Source organism: Dendrobates tinctorius, unplaced genomic scaffold (assembly GCF_039654945.1).
Source record: "Dendrobates tinctorius isolate UK_male_01 unplaced genomic scaffold, ASM3965494v1 ptg000016l, whole genome shotgun sequence".
NCBI classification, from domain to species: Eukaryota; Metazoa; Chordata; class Amphibia; order Anura; family Dendrobatidae; genus Dendrobates; species Dendrobates tinctorius.
Window position 1 is genome coordinate 17,167,152 of NW_027361684.1, and position 19,622 is coordinate 17,186,773.

Here is a 19,622-nt window from a genome sequence, read left to right on the forward strand (position 1 = left end):
GTTTTTCACTGACTACTAGATACTGTAGGAGAAGGGGGAGGATTTTTTTTTTTTTTCCCCCTATCATCAGAAAAAAAATGAAAATCACTTAGTCCTTAGCTAATGACACGAGGAATAGCAGCACAAGTGCAGTGCGGGGTTTGCCATTACCCCTGGAGCTGTGATTATCTTCAAGGATGTCACAGGAGAAAGTGCATTGTCCTCTAAAGGCACTGTCACACTTAGCGATGCACCAGTTATCCATATCGTTGTCGGGATCGCTGGTGCATCGCTAAGTGGTCGCTAGTGAGCTGCCACACAGGCAGATCTGAACCAGCGACATAGCAGGGGTCGGGGGTCGCTACTTACCTGTCAGACGAGGCGATCCTGACGTCCACGCGTCGCTCGTCAGCGCCACAAGAAGCCCAGCAGGAAGCTGACGACGAGAAACGGCCCAGGCCGTTCTCGCGCGATCAGCGATTATCAGCGGGGGAGTGGTCGGAGGTAAGGATCACACATAGAGATATCGCTGCTACGTCACAAAACCAGTGACATTACAGCGATATTGCTAGCGATATCGCTATGTGTAATGGGAGCTTTAAACAGACTTTAAACACTTTTTTTTTTTTGGTCAGGTTCTCTGGAACGGGCTCCCCAGACATTTGTGACATGCAGTAAAATGTATTCCTCCAATGACAGTCAAGATTCAGAATCATGGTACACCTGATAATGTACCAGGTGTGCCTACGGAGATCCTACCTTCAAGGATTTTTTTTTTACAAACTCATCATATAGAATATAGTCAAATTTTTCAAAAGTTTTATTGTTCATAAAAAAAATATATGTGGACCATACACACAATGGTGCAGAGATCAGCACATGAAAAACTACTGATGGTAAAAAAGAGGAGGGAGAGGGGTGCAATATAAGTTTCAAGGCAAGTAGCTACATATGAACCGTAGAATGAAGAGAAGCTACCACAAATAAAGTAGACTGTAAACCAGTATGCAAGAAGCACCACATTGAAATACCAATAACTAAAATGATAATCCATACCTATGTACAAAAGCATAGGTTTACAAAGTAACATATTGAGTAAGCATGAAAGTGCATAAAAGACAATACATGTGACTGGAATATAAGGCTGCTGCATATACAGTATGCCCAGGAGCAAATTGATGACACCCTGACACGTTTTGCCTGGGCTTTCCAAGCAGTGTCCTACCGCAATAAGAAGCTGATATGATCACCCAACCACCAGGAGGAAGAGTTCTTTGCCCTAGAGAAGGAAAAACACTCCATTATGCAACAGCACAGAGCGGAGGTCTCACCACAGCTTGTTAGTCATCAAGGAAGAGCTTCAACGTTGTGGATGTCTGTCCTTAATATTTTATCTATGTAACGGACTGTAGCCAAGCAAACTGCTTCCTAAACTACATACAACGTAAACAAACGGGAAGTATATGCCACTTAATAGTAAATCCATCTTTATTACAATGCAAAAAAATTACTACCAATAACAAGTCAAAACATTTTTGAAAAATGCCTCGTAATGCAAAGAATTACTATCATTACATATAAGTGGTTGAAAAAAACCAACATTAATGCATCCAGAAAAGGAGTTAATCAACTAATCCATCCATAGTAAATTTGTTTCTTCAGTACTTAAAGAAAGCGCTTGCTGCAAAAATATATCACAGTTAAAACTGCTAGGGCCGAATTTAGATCACAAACATCCCTTATGTAATGAAGTAAATTTGCTTACAAAGCGCATATGTGCATAGTAGCCAAAGTCAGTGATAATTTCTATATAGCTCTGAATACATCAGATGAGAAAAATCATGCCCATAGATAATCTGAACCTAGATAAGCCTGCAAATGCAACGTGCATAGCAGCAAAAAATATACTTATAACCATATAAACCTCCTATCTGTCATTAAAAATTTACTTGCCAAGTGCATATGTACATGGTAGCAAGGGTTAATGGAAATGAGTATATAGTTTAGTATATCAAAAGAGAAGCCATTCTCCTAAATAATCTATCACAAAATCAGCTTGCAATGTGCTAGTGTGCAATCAGCCCAGCTAACTTTTAAGAATACAGGCAAATCCAACAGTCATTTCAAAACAATAGCAACGGCCAAAGTACCTGCCCTGTTAGTAGTAGAGGCTCCCGGACGCGCGTTTCACGTGAGCTTCCTCTATCGGGGTGGGGGGGGTCTTGACTTGACTTGTTCCCGTTTGTTTAGGTTTTATGCAGTATTAAGGAAGTGCCTTAATGGAGGCCATATTTTTTGAGTGTGCTTCCTAAACTAATCTGTACCGATTTGTGCTGGCCAAACCCTGGAAGGCATGAATCATTCTGGCTGCTCAACTGCAGCCAGATATGTTTTTGTTTTTTTTCACCCGTAACGCACTTGCATGTCACAGAGAGTATAGTTTAAAAGTCTACCCAGGTACCATAGGCAGTGAGAGGTCTAGAATAACGCTCCTGAGGCCAGCCTCGTTTGTGTACATTGGGAGGGACCTGTCAGTCGCCTAGAAAAGTTGGGGGAGAGGCCTTGATTTGGGCAGCATGACTCAATTAACGGGTTACCTTTTACAAAAGGTTGTTCAGAGGAAAAGTAATAAAGAAAATTTAAAAAAAAATGTATTGATAGAATTATGACACTATAAAATGTAGTTTGTCCTGCAAATATGACCTTATATTACTACGATGAGGGAAAAAAACAAAGTTGTGGAGCGTAATGATGACACCATCAAAGTGGGGAAAAATCTTTTGCTTATAACCAGAAAACTCATTTAGGCTATGTGCACACGCTGCGGTTTTCCCCTGCGGTTTGCCACCTGGACAATGGAATAGGAGGCAAACCGCAGCAGAATCCGCAGAAATAATTGACATGTCAATTGTTTCTGCGGATTCAAAACCGCAGCTTTTCTGCAGTTAAAAATCCTCAGCATGTGCACAGCAGAATGTTAATCCCATAGGATAACATGCTACTGTACACTGTCTGCAGAAATGCTGCAGTTCTGCTGCGGCCAAAACCGCAGCGGAACCGCAGCAAAAACTGCAGCGTGTGCACATAGCCTAAAAGGTTGACGTGTTTAATCTTGATTTGTCTTATGTCTATAATATATATATATATATATATATTACTCTGTCGCCTAATTGGGGGACACAGAACCGTGGGTGTTATGCTGCTGTCCACTAGGAGGCGACACTATGCATAATCTGAAAAAGATTAACTTTGGCTCCTCCTCTGCAGTATACACCCCTGGACGGCGTCAGCCTTCTCCAGTTTTTGCTTAGTGTCGCAAGGAGGCACACCTTTTTTTTCTTCCGTTTTTTCCTTTTTTCGTCCGGAAATACAGATGAAGAAAAGTGGGTCTCCAGCGAGACTCCCGGCATGGCTCCCTCCTTGGTCCCCTATCGGGGGTTCCCGGTTGAGGTCGAGGTGGCTATTCCCCATGTCGCTCCCTCCCCAGTCCTTCGGGTCCTGGTTCGAGGTCGAGACCCCCCTCCTTCCCCAACCCCTTTAAGGGGTCTGGGTTGAGGTTGAGGCGAGGATGAAGACCCCCTGACGGTGACAGACGCACCCTCCCTAATCCGCCGCAGGGGGCATTAGGTTGAGACGCCTCAGGTAGGGTCGGAGATCAGGCAGCATTCCGCAGCTTCCAGGGACCCCAGGCCGGCTGAGGGATCCTGTTGGGGCCGGGGGAGGGTGCGGACTGGATGGCACAGCAGAGACAGGGCTTTTCTGCGTCCCTGTCTCTGCAGCAGCAGCGGCTCCATGGCGCTCCAGGGGCCCCCCATATGGAAACCGCTGCCCCTGCTACCCCCACCGCTATCCAGTCGACCATTCTGGGGGGGTCTGGTACAAATCCGCCCCCCCCCCCGGACTACCGCGCCGCTCTGGAGCCCTCCTGGGCATCAGGCTTCTAATTTAGACCGCGGCTTCGGCCCAGCCGAAGCCGCCGCCTTTTCCCCGCCCCACGGCCCGCCCCCCGGATGACCAAAATGACACGCTGGAGTGTCATAGAAGGGGCGGATTGAGGCAGAAAGGGCGCGTTTTTACACAGCCCAGCGCGCCGTTTTCAGCTCTCCGCCCCCTCCTCCCTCTCCTCAGAGTCCCGGTGGCCATTTTTTCTGGATGAGATCCAGGAGAGGAGCATCACAGCGGTCTCCGGGGGGCACAGAACTGGGATCTGACGGCGCTGGACCTAGGGGCACACCGGTGGGGTAAGCTCACAGCTGGGTTCTCATACTCAGCTGTGAATCTATACTTCCTATAAGGCTCTCTGTGGGTTCCCTCTGCGTAGCCACCCCTGTACGATCCCTAATAGCCAGCCTCTGTGCACTATGCCGGGCTCAAGGAAGAGAACCAGGCAGGAATGTTTCTATGCATTCTGCACAGCCTGCAAAGCCACGCTCCCTAGTGGCAGCACGTATCCGCACTGCCGGGACTGCATCCAGAACTCTGGGTCAGAACCCCAGGGAGTCCCTACTGACTCTTCAGTGTCACAGGCCACGCCGGAATGGGCAACTCAGATGTCTCAGTCCATGACACAGTCCATAGACAACCTAACTGCTACATTGCTGCAAACTCTGCAGAGTCGGGCCCCGGCTATGGACGGTACACAGCAAACGGACAGCTTGTCTCAGGAACATGCTGCTTCCGACTCTCACAGACGTAAGCGGACCCACAGGTCTCGATCACCTGAGTCGCACTATAGCACAAGGTCGTCCCCCTCCAGGGACAGACAGCGTCATTCCAGGTCTCCTGGGCAGTCCCCTGCCACAGACAGACAGTGCAATTTACCACAGGGATCCCCCACCACAGAAGACCCCCGCCCCAGGTCGCCCTCCAGGGATCTCCTTAGCGAGACACAGGATTCGGAGGGCATCTGTGACTCCGACTCAGATAACGAAACGGTCAGGTCCGTGGTACCTTCTCCCCCTAGCAATACAGCGCTAGTTCAGGACATAATTTCATCGGGTGCTAAAAATTCCAGAGTCGGGCCCCGGAAGTCCCAGAACATAGGATTTGCTTCGAAAGTGTTCAGAAACCACCTAAGGTCTTCCCTAATCACGATGAGTTTGAGAAAATACTTACCAAACAGTTTGCGCAGCCAGAGAAAAAATTCGCTAATCGCAAATATTTGGAAGCGAAGTACCCCTTCCCACAGAAAGACACCAAACAATGGACAGATCCACCTGAAGTGGACCCTCCGGTTTCTAGGCTAGCAGCGCAGACTTTACTCTCTCTGCCGGGTAGCTCAACCCTCAGGGACGCAGCAGACCGTCAAGTAGAACGCATGGCTCGTTCTATTTTCGAAGCGGCAGGCGCCTCTCTGGGCCCTGCGTTTGCTTCAGTTTGGGCAGCCAAGGCCATCCTGGCTTGGGCCAAAAAACTACAGGAGGGTCTTCAGGCTTCAAATCCTGAGCTCTCGGACCAAGCGGTCCAGATAGCAGTGGTAGCAGACTACATGAATCATGCAGCCCTGGATTCCGCCAGAGGTGTAGCGAGAATAGCATCAAACGCCATCACGATCCGACGCATCCTCTGGCTGCGAGAATGGAAAGCGGATGCGGCCTCAAAGAAGTCCCTCACGCGACTTCCGTATTTTACAGGGAGACTTTTCGGCGAAAAGTTGGACACCATGATTGCCAATGCCACTGGGGTAAGAGTACCTCTCTCCCTCAACTAAAACCGAAACGCACGTTTAAACGGAGAAACAGACGCGATTCCGATCCTTTCGGAATTCCTCGGGCTGGTCCGTTTCGCGCCCAGTGCAAAACCGTAACCGTTCTCCACGCAGGGACAACCCACGGACGCAGCAGCGACCGGACAGGGCTTGGCAGTCGAAAGCAGGCCAAGCGAAACCCGAGGGAGGAAAACCTCAGAACTTCGCTTCATCATGACTCGCGACCTCCGGAAGACACCCCCACCAGTAGGCGGCCGACTTTTACTCTTTCAGCAAGTCTGGCTGCCTATTACAGAAGACAGGTGGGTCAGGGAAATAGTGTCTTCCGGATACAAGATAGAGTTCACTTCCGTTCCACCGAACTGGTTCTTCCTTTCTATTCCTCCAACACCACCAGAAAAGGCTCGTGCTTTCCACCAAGCGGTTTCCTCTCTCCTTCAATCAGGAGTTGTGGTGCCGGTTCCCGCGAAGGAGAGATTCCAAGGATTCTACTCAAATTTGTTCGTAGTCCCCAAGAAAGGAGGCGGCGTCCGACCCATTCTGGACCTAAAACAGCTCAACAATTACGTACGGGTCCGTCATTTCCGCATGGAGTCCCTCCGGTCCATCATTGCATCCATGGACCAGGGAGAATACCTCGCCTCCATAGACATACAGGATGCGTACCTCCACATACCAATTGCTCCCGCCCACCAAAGGTTTCTCAGGTTCGCGGTCAACCAAAATCACTACCAGTTTGTCGCCCTTCCGTTCGGACTTGCCACGGCTCCAAGAACGTTCACCAAAGTCATGGCGGCCACCATGGACGTCCTGCACTCAAGAGGCATTCTAGTCGTCCCGTACCTGGACGACCTCCTCATCAAGTCTCCCACTTTCAAGGACTGCGAGGTCAGTGTCTCAATCACACTAGACAATCTGAGTCGCTTGGGATGGCTAGTCAACCTACAGAAATCGTCGACTGTCCCAACTCGGACTCTAACATTCCTGGGAATGGTATTCGACACCGCCAGGGGCCTGGTACTCCTTCCCAAGGACAAGACACTGGCCATCCGTCTGGGAGTTCGCACACTCCTTCGCAGTCCTCCTCGATCTCCGGTTTGCCATGAGAGTCCTAGGCCGGATGGCAGCAGCAATAGAGGCAGTGCCATTTGCCCAGTTTCACCTCAGGGTCCTTCAACTAGCCATACTCAGGTCTTGGGACAGGAACCCCTTCTCCCTCGACAGGGAGTTCAGGTTGACGTCATCAACCAGGAGGTCCCTGCATTGGTGGCTCAAACCAACCTCGCTTACACGAGGGAAGCCATTCCTCTCAGGACAATGGAAGGTCCTGACTACCGATGCAAGCCTGACAGGCTGGGGGGCGGTGCACCTACATCACAGGGCACAGGGCAAGTGGTCACCGAGGGAAGTGACATTGCCCATCAATGTTCTGGAAATCAGGGCCATCCTCTTGGCACTGAGAGCCTTTCATCACTCGCTTGCAGCCTCGCACATACGGATACAGTCGGACAATGCCACGGCTGTGGCATACGTGAACCACCAAGGCGGGACCCGCAGCACCCAGGCGATGAGAGAAGTGGCTCATATCCTCCGCTGGGCGGAATACACGAGGTCGGTACTTTCTGCGGTACACATTCCGGGTGTAGAAAACTGGGAAGCCGACTTCCTCAGCAGGCAAGGAATGGACTCGGGGGAGTGGTCTCTCCATCCCGAGATTTTTTACCAGATCTGTCAACGCTGGGGAACCCCGGAGGTGGACCTAATGGCATCCCATCTCAATACCAAGGTCCCCAATTTCATGGCCAGGACACACGACCCGCGGTCGCTCGGAGCGGATGCCCTGGTCCAGGACTGGTCCCAGTTCCGACTCCTGTACATTTTTCCACCCCTCCCCCTAATCGCCAGGGTCGTGAGGAAGATCAAGCAAGAGGGAGTTCCGACCATCCTCATCGCGCCAGACTGGCCCAGACGTACATGGTACGCCGACATCGTCCAACTTACAGCAGACGCCCCCTGGCGTCTACCCGACCGTCACGACCTTCTGTCTCAAGGTCCGTTCTTCCACCAGAATTCAGGGGCTCTCAGTTTGACGGCATGGCCCTTGAAACCTGGATTCTAACCCAGGCAGGTTTTTCACCGGCAGTCATTGCAACTATGATCAGGGCAAGGAAGCCTGCCTCCGCCAAGCTCTATTATCGCACCTGGAGAGCTTTCTTTTCTTGGTGCGAATCTCATGGACAAGTCCCACTCCCTTATTCCCTCCCGAAGGTACTAGGTTTTCTTCAATCAGGCCTAGATTCCAAGCTATCCTTAAGTTTGCTTAAGAGTCAGGTGTCGGCGCTTTCAGTCCTTTTTCAAAAGCGCATTGCTATTAAACCGCAAGTAAGGACTTTCATCCAGGGAGTTTCCCGATTGGTTCCTCCCTACAAACGTCCGCTGGATACGTGGGACCTCAATCTGGTCCTGACAGCATTGCAAGCTTCACCCTTCGAACCTCTTAGAGGAGTTCCAATCTCCATTCTGTCTCAGAAAGTGGTTTTTCTAGTGGCGATCACCTCGTTACGCAGAGTGTCGGAATTGTCAGCACTTTTCTGCAGACGGCCTTTCCTAGCCTTTCACCAGGACAAGGTGGTTCTCTGCACGGTACCATCCTTCCTTCCGAAGGTTGTGTCCAACTTTCACCTCAATGAGGAGATTTCACTGCCTTCCCTTTGCCCGGTTCTGGTTCATAGAGTGGAGAAGGCTCTGCATGCGCTTGACCTCGTCAGAGCATTGCGGATTTACGTGTCCAGGACTGCACCTTTCCGGAAGTCTGATTCCCTCTTCATTCTTCCGGAAGGTAGTCGCAAGGGGTTGCCGGCTTCCAAGGCTACCCTTGCCAGGTGGATCAAGTCCACCATACATGAGGCCTACCGACTTAACAGTTCCCCTCTTCCGGCCGGTATCACGGCACACTCTACACGGCATCAGGCTTCGGCACAACAAGTGTGTAAGGCGGCCACTTTGACTAGCCTACACACGTTTACGAAACACTACAGTGTTCATACCCAGTCCTCAGCGGATGCGAGCCTAGGTAGACTGGTTCTGCAGGCGGCAGTACCCCAAGTCTAGGGAACTGTCAACACAATATTCGTCCACTGCTTCCCACCCAGGGACTGCTTTGGGACGTCCCACGGTTCTGTGTCCCCCAATTAGGCGACAGAGTAATGGAGATTTTTGTGTACTCACCGTAAAATCTCTTTCTCTTAGCCTTTAATTGGGGGACACAGCTCCCACCCTGTTGCCCTTACGGGCCGTTGTTTACTGTTGAGTTCTCATATTGTTCTTTGAGCTCGTACATAGTAGCCTTCTTACAGGCATGGTTATGTTATTTGGTTACGTTCCTCCTTATGCTTTGGCACAAAACTGGAGAAGGCTGACGCCATCCAGGGGTGTATACTGCAGAGGAGGAGCCAAAGTTAATCTTTTTCAGATTATGCATAGTGTCGCCTCCTAGTGGACAGCAGCATAACACCCACGGTTCTGTGTCCCCCAATTAAAGGCTAAGAGAAAGAGATTTTACGGTGAGTACACAAAAAATCTCCTTTTTTTACTCTTCATTATCTTTTCCTTTTATAGGTCTGGATGGCTTATCCGAGCGCTGTGCTCAGTACAAGAAGGATGGTGCTGACTTTGCAAAATGGAGATGTGTGCTGAAGATCAGCGAGCACACCCCATCTTCTGTTGCTATAATGGAGAATGCTAATGTACTTGCTCGCTACGCCAGCATCTGCCAGCAGGTAAATGGGCTATTGTGTAATCTTGTCTGTGGCAGGGTTAACAAAGAATGTTATTATGTGAAAATATGCAGTGAGTGAATAAACCGGTATGTGCAGTTTATAGTGCTCTTCTTTTCTGCAGAACGGAATTGTTCCCATTGTGGAGCCTGAAATCCTTCCTGATGGAGACCATGACCTGAAACGCTGCCAGTATGTTACTGAAAAGGTTTGTGCTTGGACCGCCGTAAATATACTTTGCACACAGCCCCCCTTTTTTTTTTTTTTTTTTTTTTCTTTTCCTTCTCTCTAGTCAGTAGTACAATGTTTACCAGAAAATAAGTCCTACTCCAAAAATAAGCCTTAGAATGATATCTTAGGATTTTTTGAGTATGCTTGAAATATAAGCCCTACTCCAAAAATATGCCTTAGTTACAGTTAGGGCCAATGTTTGGAGGAAGACAATCAGGGCCAATCTTTTGAGCCCTAATCATTTCGTATTCCAAGGTAAAAACTACAGAAAAAAAAAAATCTTTTTTAAGGCCTTCATGACCAGTTTCTGCGTGGTCGATTCCTCTGTCTGCTGAGCTATTGCCCTTTCTTTCCTGTCCAAGTGCTGATGGTTTCTACTGTGCTTGTTTCCTTCTCTCCAGGTGTTTCTCATTTTCCCATTTATGTTTGCCCTATCACATTTTGGCCGGGGTTTTATATGTTTAACCTACACTGCACTTCCTTGCTGGTTATACCTCTTTGGTGGATGTGTGTTCAGGAATTTGAGCTCTTCAGCTAAAGGGGTTTTTTTTTTGTTTTTTTTTGTAAACACCAGTTGTATTCCTGCAGTCTGTTTGCTTTACTTCCCAGCACCTTTTTTTTTTTTTTTTCTTTTAGCACTGCTGGGTTTCTGTCAGGTTACATGTAAGGCCGGGATCACACATGCAAGAAACATGGCAGAGTCTTGCATGTTAATACCTGGCACTGCCGCCGGCACTCGGATCGGAGCGTGCGGCCTCATAGCAATATATGCAGGCGCCGTTCCTGAGTGCCGGCAGCAGTGCTGGGTATTAACATGCGAGACTCTACCGTGTTTCTCGCATGTGTGATCCCGGCCTTACTTTTATTTTGGTTCTCCTTAGTTTTCCCTCTCTAGCCAATATGAACATGTTTTCATATCTCCTTTCACACTTTCCTCTTCCCTTGTTTGCAGTGTGTTGTGGCCTTCCTCTGGTTCCACAGGAGGTACGAGAAACCCCTTGACGGCCGATTAGGGAGTTGGGTCCAAAGAGTTGGTTTTAGTTGTGTGGCTTAGGCCTTTCTAGTCTGTACAAGAACCAGTTGAGTGTAGGTGTGGTATCTCACTGTGGTTCAATTTTTTTTTTTCTGTTACTCGTGTGAGTATGTACACTTTCATAACAAGGACCTTTGGTGACATGATGGTTATGTGATCATGATGTCACCAAACGGTCCTTTAACTGCAAGAGTCTAGAGGAACTGAAGAGAAGACGGGCTGGTATGTGCAGTGTGTATAAATACGTGTGTGATGATATTATAATATTTGAAAAAATGTTGCTTGTTTATGGAAAAAAATAAGATCTCCTCTGAAAATAAGCACTAATCTTTCACAGCAAAAACTAGTATAAGACCCTGACTTACTTTTGGTGAAACACAGTAGATCATAAGAATTGTACTTGTGTAATATTTATGCATACTACAAGCCTTCACTGTGCATTAAACATCAAAATGATAATAAATAGCTCTTATTCACCGTATAAATATAATCATACATACAACTATGTAATATCAGAATAATAATGAGGTACCCACTGTCACAAAATGTAGCAATGATATAATAGAAGATTAAAAAATGAATTAATGCTTCAGTGGAATACTTAATCAAATGGACAATGTCCTTTTCCCATTCACATTGTGAAGTGAAAACCATTTCCGGTGACTACCTCTTGAAGCTCATCATGAGAATGCCGAGAGTATGCAAAGCAGTAATCATTAGCAAAAGGTGGCTACTTTGAAGAACCTAGAATATAAGACATATTTTCAGTTGTTTCACACTTTGTTGTTAATTATATAATTCCACATGTGTTAATTCACAGTTTTGATGCCTTCAGAGTGAATCTACAATTTTCATAGTCATGAAAACAAAGAAAACTCTTTGAATGAGAAGGTGTGTCCAAACTTTTGGTCTTTACTGTATATGAACAAGAATACACCTTTTAGTCATAGTGGACACAGTGTCTGGGGTGCAGAAAACAATAAGTCCCCTACTTTCGTTTCACTGCTTGTTAAAGCTTCGTCAGGAGGTGGAGAGTGCAGGAATGAGTTTCAATGGAGTAGGGGCAAAAATAAATCTCAGATACTCCTGAGAAATTTGTAATCTCCTTCAGCTATTTTCAGCCGGCACATTCCCTTTTAAGTTCACTTCTTATTCTAAACTCTTATATCCTATGTAGGTTCTTGCTGCCGTGTACAAGGCTCTTAGTGATCATCACATTTACTTGGAGGGAACACTACTGAAGCCCAACATGGTGACTGCTGGTCATGCTTGCCCTAAAAAATATACTGCAGAAGAGATTGCCATGGCCACCGTGACTGCCCTGCGCCGCACTGTACCCCCTGCAGTCCCAGGTAAATGGTATAGTATACTATACTGTGCCGAGTCTACACTTCATACACTCCACCAATATTTGTTTTCCTTTTTTTGCTAATATCACGTTCCTCAACAATTCATCAAGACTGGCATTGTTCTCGCTGGTCTTGATGAGGAGGTGTGCTGGAATAAGGGCTGTCTGAACGTCGTGTGCCTCCTAATGGATCAATTGATCAAGTGTGTCTGAAAAGTGGTGTGCGCGTCACCACCCTCTTTAGCGACTGGAGTAAGTTTTGTGGCGTAAGGCATGCTACTGCTGGTTATCAATTTGACAAACTATGCCTGGCATCGCTCTGCCTATTTGAGAAAGCTGGTCGGCACTGGCTTGAAAACGCCAAAGCATTTTAAGCCACATTTCTGGTACAATCACTTTGATGAATCGGGGACGCAGGACAACATCAGCGATTATCTATCTGTATAGTGAGTTACTGTATTAATTCACTGCCGATAAGGGCAGGTTGTAAGGTTCTTTGTGTCTAGAAGGGATGACATGGATGATGACTTCCTTCTCTTCCTAGGTGTAACTTTCTTGTCTGGTGGACAAAGCGAGGAGGAAGCCACCATTAACCTAAATGCAATCAACAACTGTCCTCTAGCAAGACCCTGGGCTCTCACTTTTTCCTATGGACGAGCCCTTCAGGCCTCGGCTTTAAATGCCTGGCGTGGAAAGAGAGAGAATGAACACGATGCTACTGAAGAGTTCCTGAAACGGGCATTGGTAAGATCTTTAATTCTTCTTAAATCTTTAGTAGCACTGCCTCCTGCTTGACTGACAGCCTCTATGCTGTGTTACAAAGGAGCATGAGGAGGTGGCGCTGGGAAAGGGAATAGAGCTGTAGTGACAGAGGCTTCAGATCTACAAATGTCATTTTGGCTTCATTTACACAACAGTTCAAACGCTGATTTCTCAATAACGGAGGAACGGACCAGCCATGTAAAGGTATTCCTGGACTTGTCTTTGAAAGCACAATATACCTGCATAGTTTTTGCCATAGGAAGAAGCCACTGGAAAATGCCAGCCTTCTTATTCCCGAAGGATATTTTTTTTTGTGTGTGTATACATAAGATAATGACAGAATCTGCTTGAAGAATGGTCTGATCTGTTAATTTAGCCACTTCATGGCTTTCTAAACCTAAATTGGTTGAAAGAAGTTACAGGAGATGTAACCTATGCGCTGCCGTGTTAAAATGACGTGCTGTTTATGTGTCGATTCTTTTTAGTGTTATTTTTAGTGCTTTTGCAGGCAGATTTCAAGTGGAATCCGTCTGAAAAAGATGTTGTGCGCACATAGCCTAACGCCTTTTTGATATGTTTTATGGGTCTTGTTTAGTCGTGTTAAATAGACATGAGTGAACTTGTTCTGGAAACATTCACCGAATCCGAGTGTGCCATGTTTGGCGATCATTTCCGAACATATCCGCTCATCTCTACTTCTATGAGCGGATATGTTCGGAAACGATTGCCAAACATAAATTCGGCACAAAATATGGCGCTTTCGGATTCGGTGAACAAGTTCGCTCATCTCTAGTGTTAAATCCCTGAAACCAAGGGGCAGCTTGATGCACAGGCTACATACCCTTCTGAGGCTGAAGACTTCGCAGAGTTCATCAACAAGCAAGGTGTCAAGACTCCTTAAAACTAGCAATAATACATGTAGAGGAACTGGTCACTCGTATGACTATGAACAGGATAAATGAAAATAATTAATTAGTGCCTATGCTATTTCACCAGTTAAGACCCTCGGAGACACAACCCACAGGACTTAAAGCAAAGATCCCTAAAAACATCCACACATTCTTAGGGTACCGTTACACGTAGCGACGCACCAACGATTCCGACAACGGTACGATCTGGCTAAGATTGTTTGTGCATCGCTAGTAAGCAGTCATACAGGCTGATCTTCATAACGACGCATCAGCGATGTCACTAACGACCACGGCGATCGTTGGTACTGTGTCACACACTGTCTATAATAGCGATTCAGACTTTGAATAGGCGCCCTTCAGCGCTATCTATATGAGTTCGTAGTCGCCAACGAGGTCGCTCGTCGTTGATAAGGGGCGTCAAACACAGTGATGCATGCTGGTCAGCGTGACGCCAGCGATCAAAAAATGATTCTGAACGTTCGTGCACGATCAGCGACATCGCAGCAGGGAGCCGGTCGTTTCCGCGTGTCACACTTAGCGAGATCGCTAGCAATGTCGCTGTTGCGTCACAAAATCGTTGTCGCTTCAGCGATATCGCTAGCGATCTCGCCGTGTGTAACGGGGGCTTTAGTTGTAGCCTTACGTGGTTTATCTGGCGAATGGCTTAAACCAAACACCCCATCGATGGTGATGATAGCCCAGATGAAACACTTACTGGGAATTGAATAGAGGCGGAAAGGAGTAAAGAAAAATCTGCAGGGAAAGTATTTCCGCTGTGGAAAACATTCATTGGTTTCCACTATAGCCCTCACAAAATATCAAGAATGATTAGTCCCTTCCGCCATGCGGAATGGTACTGTCTGGAGGATCTGAGAGTGTTGTTAGGGGTCTTGGGAGCTATTCCAGATGTATAATGTCTATTAAAAATACAACATATATTACCGTAGAACGACACTCTTGATAATGCAAAATACAGTAAAAGATTCTCTTCCTTCCCCTATTACCCTTCTATGTAGTCAGTCTGTCTTTTCTTTCGATTACTGTTTCCCCGAAACTTGTGCCACAAGGCATTGACGGAGATGTATCTATATACTATTTTAAAAAGTTATGCGGACCTGTAGTCTGACAAGTAAGATTCGTATATGTACTTTTGGTAATTTACAGTGTCATTGCTGATGTTATATCCTATCCTATGTTATCCTACTCGATGTTATGTTCAAAAAAATAAAAAATGATGTTATAAAATAAGGAAAAAACACTATATAAAAAAATTAGTGCCAACGTCACAATTTTTTTTTCTTTTTTGTTTTTAAAGGCCAATGGACTTGCAGCTGCTGGAGCGTATGAGCATAGCGGAGATGGCTGCGGGTCGGCTGGCCAGTCCCTATATGTTGCCAATCACGCCTATTGAGTATGGTGGTGTGACGATCACTGACCTACAGAACAATTCCACTCTGCTTCCCTGTCCTACAAGCAGCATCCACATGGACACCCCTCACAACCAAAGTTTGGAATAGCCACAGCCATTTCCCACCTTGCTCCTCATACTTGTCCACTGCCAGGAGGAGCTCTTTGCAGCCTCAGCTGTTAGGGCTGGATCTTGGGTGCAAAGATTGGATCTGACTCCTGTCTTGCACTGTAATTCACTTGGTTCTGTTGAATATTTTCTTACTAGATCTCTATTTTTGAGGCCTAATAATATATTAAGAGCAGTTTTAAAGAAAAATGGAAAGCTTACATAGGTAATATATATGATAAACCGGGCTAAGAGCGCCTTCTGCTAGGCAGTTGAAGGAAATATTACGCACATTATAATTGGATGACTAGTTATATTGGTTTCGCACCCTCTCTGTCACCTACACAATATATGACCCCATCTAGAAGTCTGTAATAATGCCTTGGAAAGACCTTCAGTGATCCATGACTTTCCCACCAGGCTTTGTTCTGTCAAAGGTCTAACACTTTATGGTACATCTTTAGATTGCTTGGTTTTTGTGCTACTTTCTCCACCGAAAACTGACCGACCTCTCAACACACAACTTGGAAATGAAAGCTCAGAAACCCCCAACAAGGCAGGGTAGCTAACTAAATCCTGTGCATTGTGAAAATAGTGTTGTCTTTATCTGTATGCAACTGATGTACCAAATAGTCAAATAAATAAATTCTAGTGAATTAAAAAGAAATTGTGTGGTTATCATGAATTTATAACCTTCAGATTTCTCTTCTGCAATTTCCATCAATGTATGATCCCACAGAAAATGGCCTTAGCTTTTCATGAAATTTTCCCTCTTCCAAAACTACAGAGGAGCAGATCTTCAAGATTCCAATGTAGGCCAGTTTCATTCATTTGACAGTCATGGTGCGAGTATGGACCCCCCAGTATGCAGACCTATGCAGGTCTCCTGACCCAATCTAATCAGTTTTAGTTTGGGTCAGGAGCCCCGTGGCCACTCTGTCTATACTCGGACCATGAATGTAAACAGGTGTGAACCCGGCTTTGCCAAGGCTGCCTTTATATTGTATATGTTTTATATCTGTAAACTTAACACAAAAAACTTGATAAGTAACATTTCCCACATGTTTACTTTACATCAGCACAATTTTGGAACCAAAATTTTTTTTTGTTAGGAAGTTATAAGGGTTAAAAGTTGACCAGCGATTTCTCATTTTTACAACACCATTTTATTTTTAGGACCACATCACATTTGAAGCCACTTTGAGGGGTCTATATGATAGAAAATACCCAAAAGTGACACCATTCTAAAAACTGAACCCCTTAAGGTGCTCAAAACCACATTCAAGAAGTTTATTAACCCATTAGGTGCGTCACAGGAATTTTTTTGAATATTTAAAAAGAAATGAACATCTAACTTTTTTTCACAAAAAAAATACTTCAGGTTCAATTTTTTTTATTTTACCAAGGGTAACAGGAGAAATTGGACTGCAAAAGTTATTGTGCAATTTGTCCTGAGTACGCTGATACCTGATTTGTGGGAGGGAACGACTGTTTCGGCGCATGGCAGAGCTCAGAATGGAAGGAGCGCCGTTTGACTTTTTCAATGCAAAATTGGCTGGAATTCAGATCGGACGCCATGTCACGTTTGGAGAGTCCCTGATGTACCTAAACAGTGGAAACCCCCTACAAGTGACCCCATTTTGGAAACTAGACCCCCCCAAGGAACTTATCTAGATATGTGGTGAGAACTTTGAACCCACAAGGGCTTTACAGAAGTTTATAACGTACAGCGGTACAATTAAAAAATCATATTTTTTCCACAAAAATGATCTTTCCACCCCAGTTTTTATTTTCCCATGGGTAACAGGACCCTAAAAGTTATTGTGCAATTTGTCCTGAGTACGCTGATACCCCACATGTGGGGGTAAACCACTATTTGGGCGCATGGCAGAGCTCGGAAGGGAAGCAGTGCCATTTGACGTTTTTGGCTGGAATTGAGATCGGACACCATGTCGCGTTTGGAAAACCCCTGATGTACCAAAACAGTGGAAACCCCCCACAAATGACACCATTTTGGAAACTAGACCCCCTAAGGAACGTATCTAGATGTGTGGTGAGATCTTTGAACCCCCATGGGCTTCACAGAAGTTTATAACATAAAGCCATACAATTAAAAAATCATATTTTTTCCACAAAAATGATCTTTTCACCCTCAATTCTTATTTTTCCAAGGGTAACAGGACCCTAAAAGTTATTGTGCAATTTGTCCTGAGTACGCTGATACCCCACATGTGGGGGTAAACCACTATTTGGGCGCATGGCAGAGCTCGGAAGGGAAGCAGCGCCATTTGACGTTTTTGGCTGGAATTGAGATCGGACACCATGTCGCGTTTGGAAAACTCCTGATGTACCAAAACAGTGGAAACCCCCCACAAATGACACCATTTTGGAAACTAGACCCCCTAAGGAACTTATCTAGATGTGTGGTGAGCACTTTGACCCCCCCAGTGCTTCACAGAAGTTTATAATGCCCGGGCGTGAAAATAAATAATTCGTATTTTTTCCACAAACATGATCTTTTAGTCACCATTTTTTTATTTTCCCAAGGGTACCAGGAGAAATTGGACCTTAAAAGTTGTTGTCCAATTTGTCCTGAGTATGCTGATACCCCATATGTGGGAGAAAACTACTGTATGGGCACACGTCGGGGCTCGGAAGGGAAGTAATGACGTTTTGGAATGCAGACTTTGATGGAATGGTCTGGAGGTGTCATGTTGCCTTTGGAGAGCCCCTAATGTACCTAAACAGTGGAAACCCCCCACAAATGACACCATTTTGTAAACTAGACCCCCCAAGGAACTTATCTAGATGTGTGGTGAGCACTTTGAACCCCCCAGTGCTTCACAGAAGTTTATAACGCCCGGGCGTGAAAATAAAAAATTCGTATTTTTTCCACAAACATGATCTTTTAGTCACCATTTTTTTATTTTCCCAAGGGTACCAGGAGAAATTGGACCCCAAAAGTTGTTGTCCAATTTGTCCTGAGTATGCTGATACCCCATATGTGGGGGAAAACTACTGTATGGGCACACGTCGGGGCTCGGAAGGGAAGTAGTGACGTTTTGGAATGCAGACTTTGATGGAATGGTCTGCGGGTGTCATGTTGCCTTTGGAGAGCCCCTAATGTACCTAAACAGTGGAAACCCCCCACAAATGACCCCATTTTGAAAACTAGACCCACTAAGGAACGTATCTAGATGTGAGGTGAGCACTTTGAACCCCCAAGGGCTTCACTGAAGTTTATAATGCCAGGGCATGAAAATAAAAAAATCGTATTTTTCCAGAAACATGATCAATTAGTCCCCAATTTTTTCATTTTCCCAAGGGTAACAGGAGAAATTGGACCCCCAAAAGTTGTTGTCCAATTTGGCCTGAGTACGCTGACACCCCATATGTGGGAGAAAACTACTGTATGGACACACGTCGGGGCTCGGAAGGGAAGCAGTGACGTTTTGGAATGCAGACTTTGATGGAATGGTCTGCGGGTGTCATGTGCGTTTGGAGAGCCCCTGATGTACCTAAACTATTGAAACTCCCCACAAGTGACCCCATTTTGGACACTAGACCCCCCACTGAACTTATCTAGATGTGTGGTGAGCACTTTGAACCCCCAAGTGCTTCACAGAAGTTTATAACACTCGGACGTGAAAATAAAAAAATCATTTTTTTCCACAAAAATGATATTTTTGCCCCCAATTTTTTATTTTCCTAAGGGTAACAGGAGAAATTGGACCCCAAAAATTGTTTTGCAATTTGTCCTGAGTAGGCTGATACCCTACATGTGGGGGTAAAACACTGTTTGGGCGCATGGCAGAGCTTGGAAGGGAAGGAGCACCATTTGACTTTTTCAACTCAGAATTGGCTGGAATTGAGATCAGACGCCATGTTGCATTTGGAGAGCCCCTGATGTGCCCAAACAGTGGAAACCCCCAATTCTAACTCCAACCCGAACCCCAACATGCCCCTAACCCTAATCTCAGCCCTAACCCTAGCCCTAACCCTAGCCCTAACCCTAAGGCTGTGTGCACACGCTGCGGATTTTGCTGCGGTTCCGCAGCGGTTTTGGCTGCTGCGGACCCGCAGCAGTTTCTGCTGCGGTGTACAGTACCATGATTCCCTATGGGAATCAAAAACCGCAGTGCAGACGGTGCGGAATTTTCCGCGCGGATTATCTGCGGTTTTCAATCCGCAGAAAGAATTGACATGTCAATTCTTTCTGCGGATTCTCCTGCGGTTTGCCATCTCCTCTATTGAGGAGATGAAAAACCGCAGGACAAAACCGCAGAGCATCCGCAAAATCCGCGCGGATGAATCCGCACCTAATCCGCAGCGTGTGCACACAGCCTTACCCTAACGGGA

The 19,622-nt window shown here is 46.1% G+C and overlaps 1 protein-coding gene across 1 annotated transcript in view; it reads left to right on the top strand.

The window, feature by feature from the left end:
- ALDOC (aldolase, fructose-bisphosphate C) overlaps positions 1 to 15,930 on the top strand; it is a 30,953-nt gene extending 15,023 nt beyond the window's left edge. Inside the window, exons 5-9 of the mRNA XM_073565527.1 lie at positions 9,305 to 9,465; positions 9,587 to 9,670; positions 11,904 to 12,078; positions 12,619 to 12,818; positions 15,063 to 15,930. Of these exons, the coding sequence (XP_073421628.1) occupies positions 9,305 to 9,465; positions 9,587 to 9,670; positions 11,904 to 12,078; positions 12,619 to 12,818; positions 15,063 to 15,158 (716 nt within the window). The 3' untranslated portion in view covers positions 15,159 to 15,930. The remainder of the gene's footprint in view (positions 1 to 9,304; positions 9,466 to 9,586; positions 9,671 to 11,903; positions 12,079 to 12,618; positions 12,819 to 15,062) is intronic.
- The last annotated feature ends 3,692 nt before the right edge of the window (positions 15,931 to 19,622 follow it).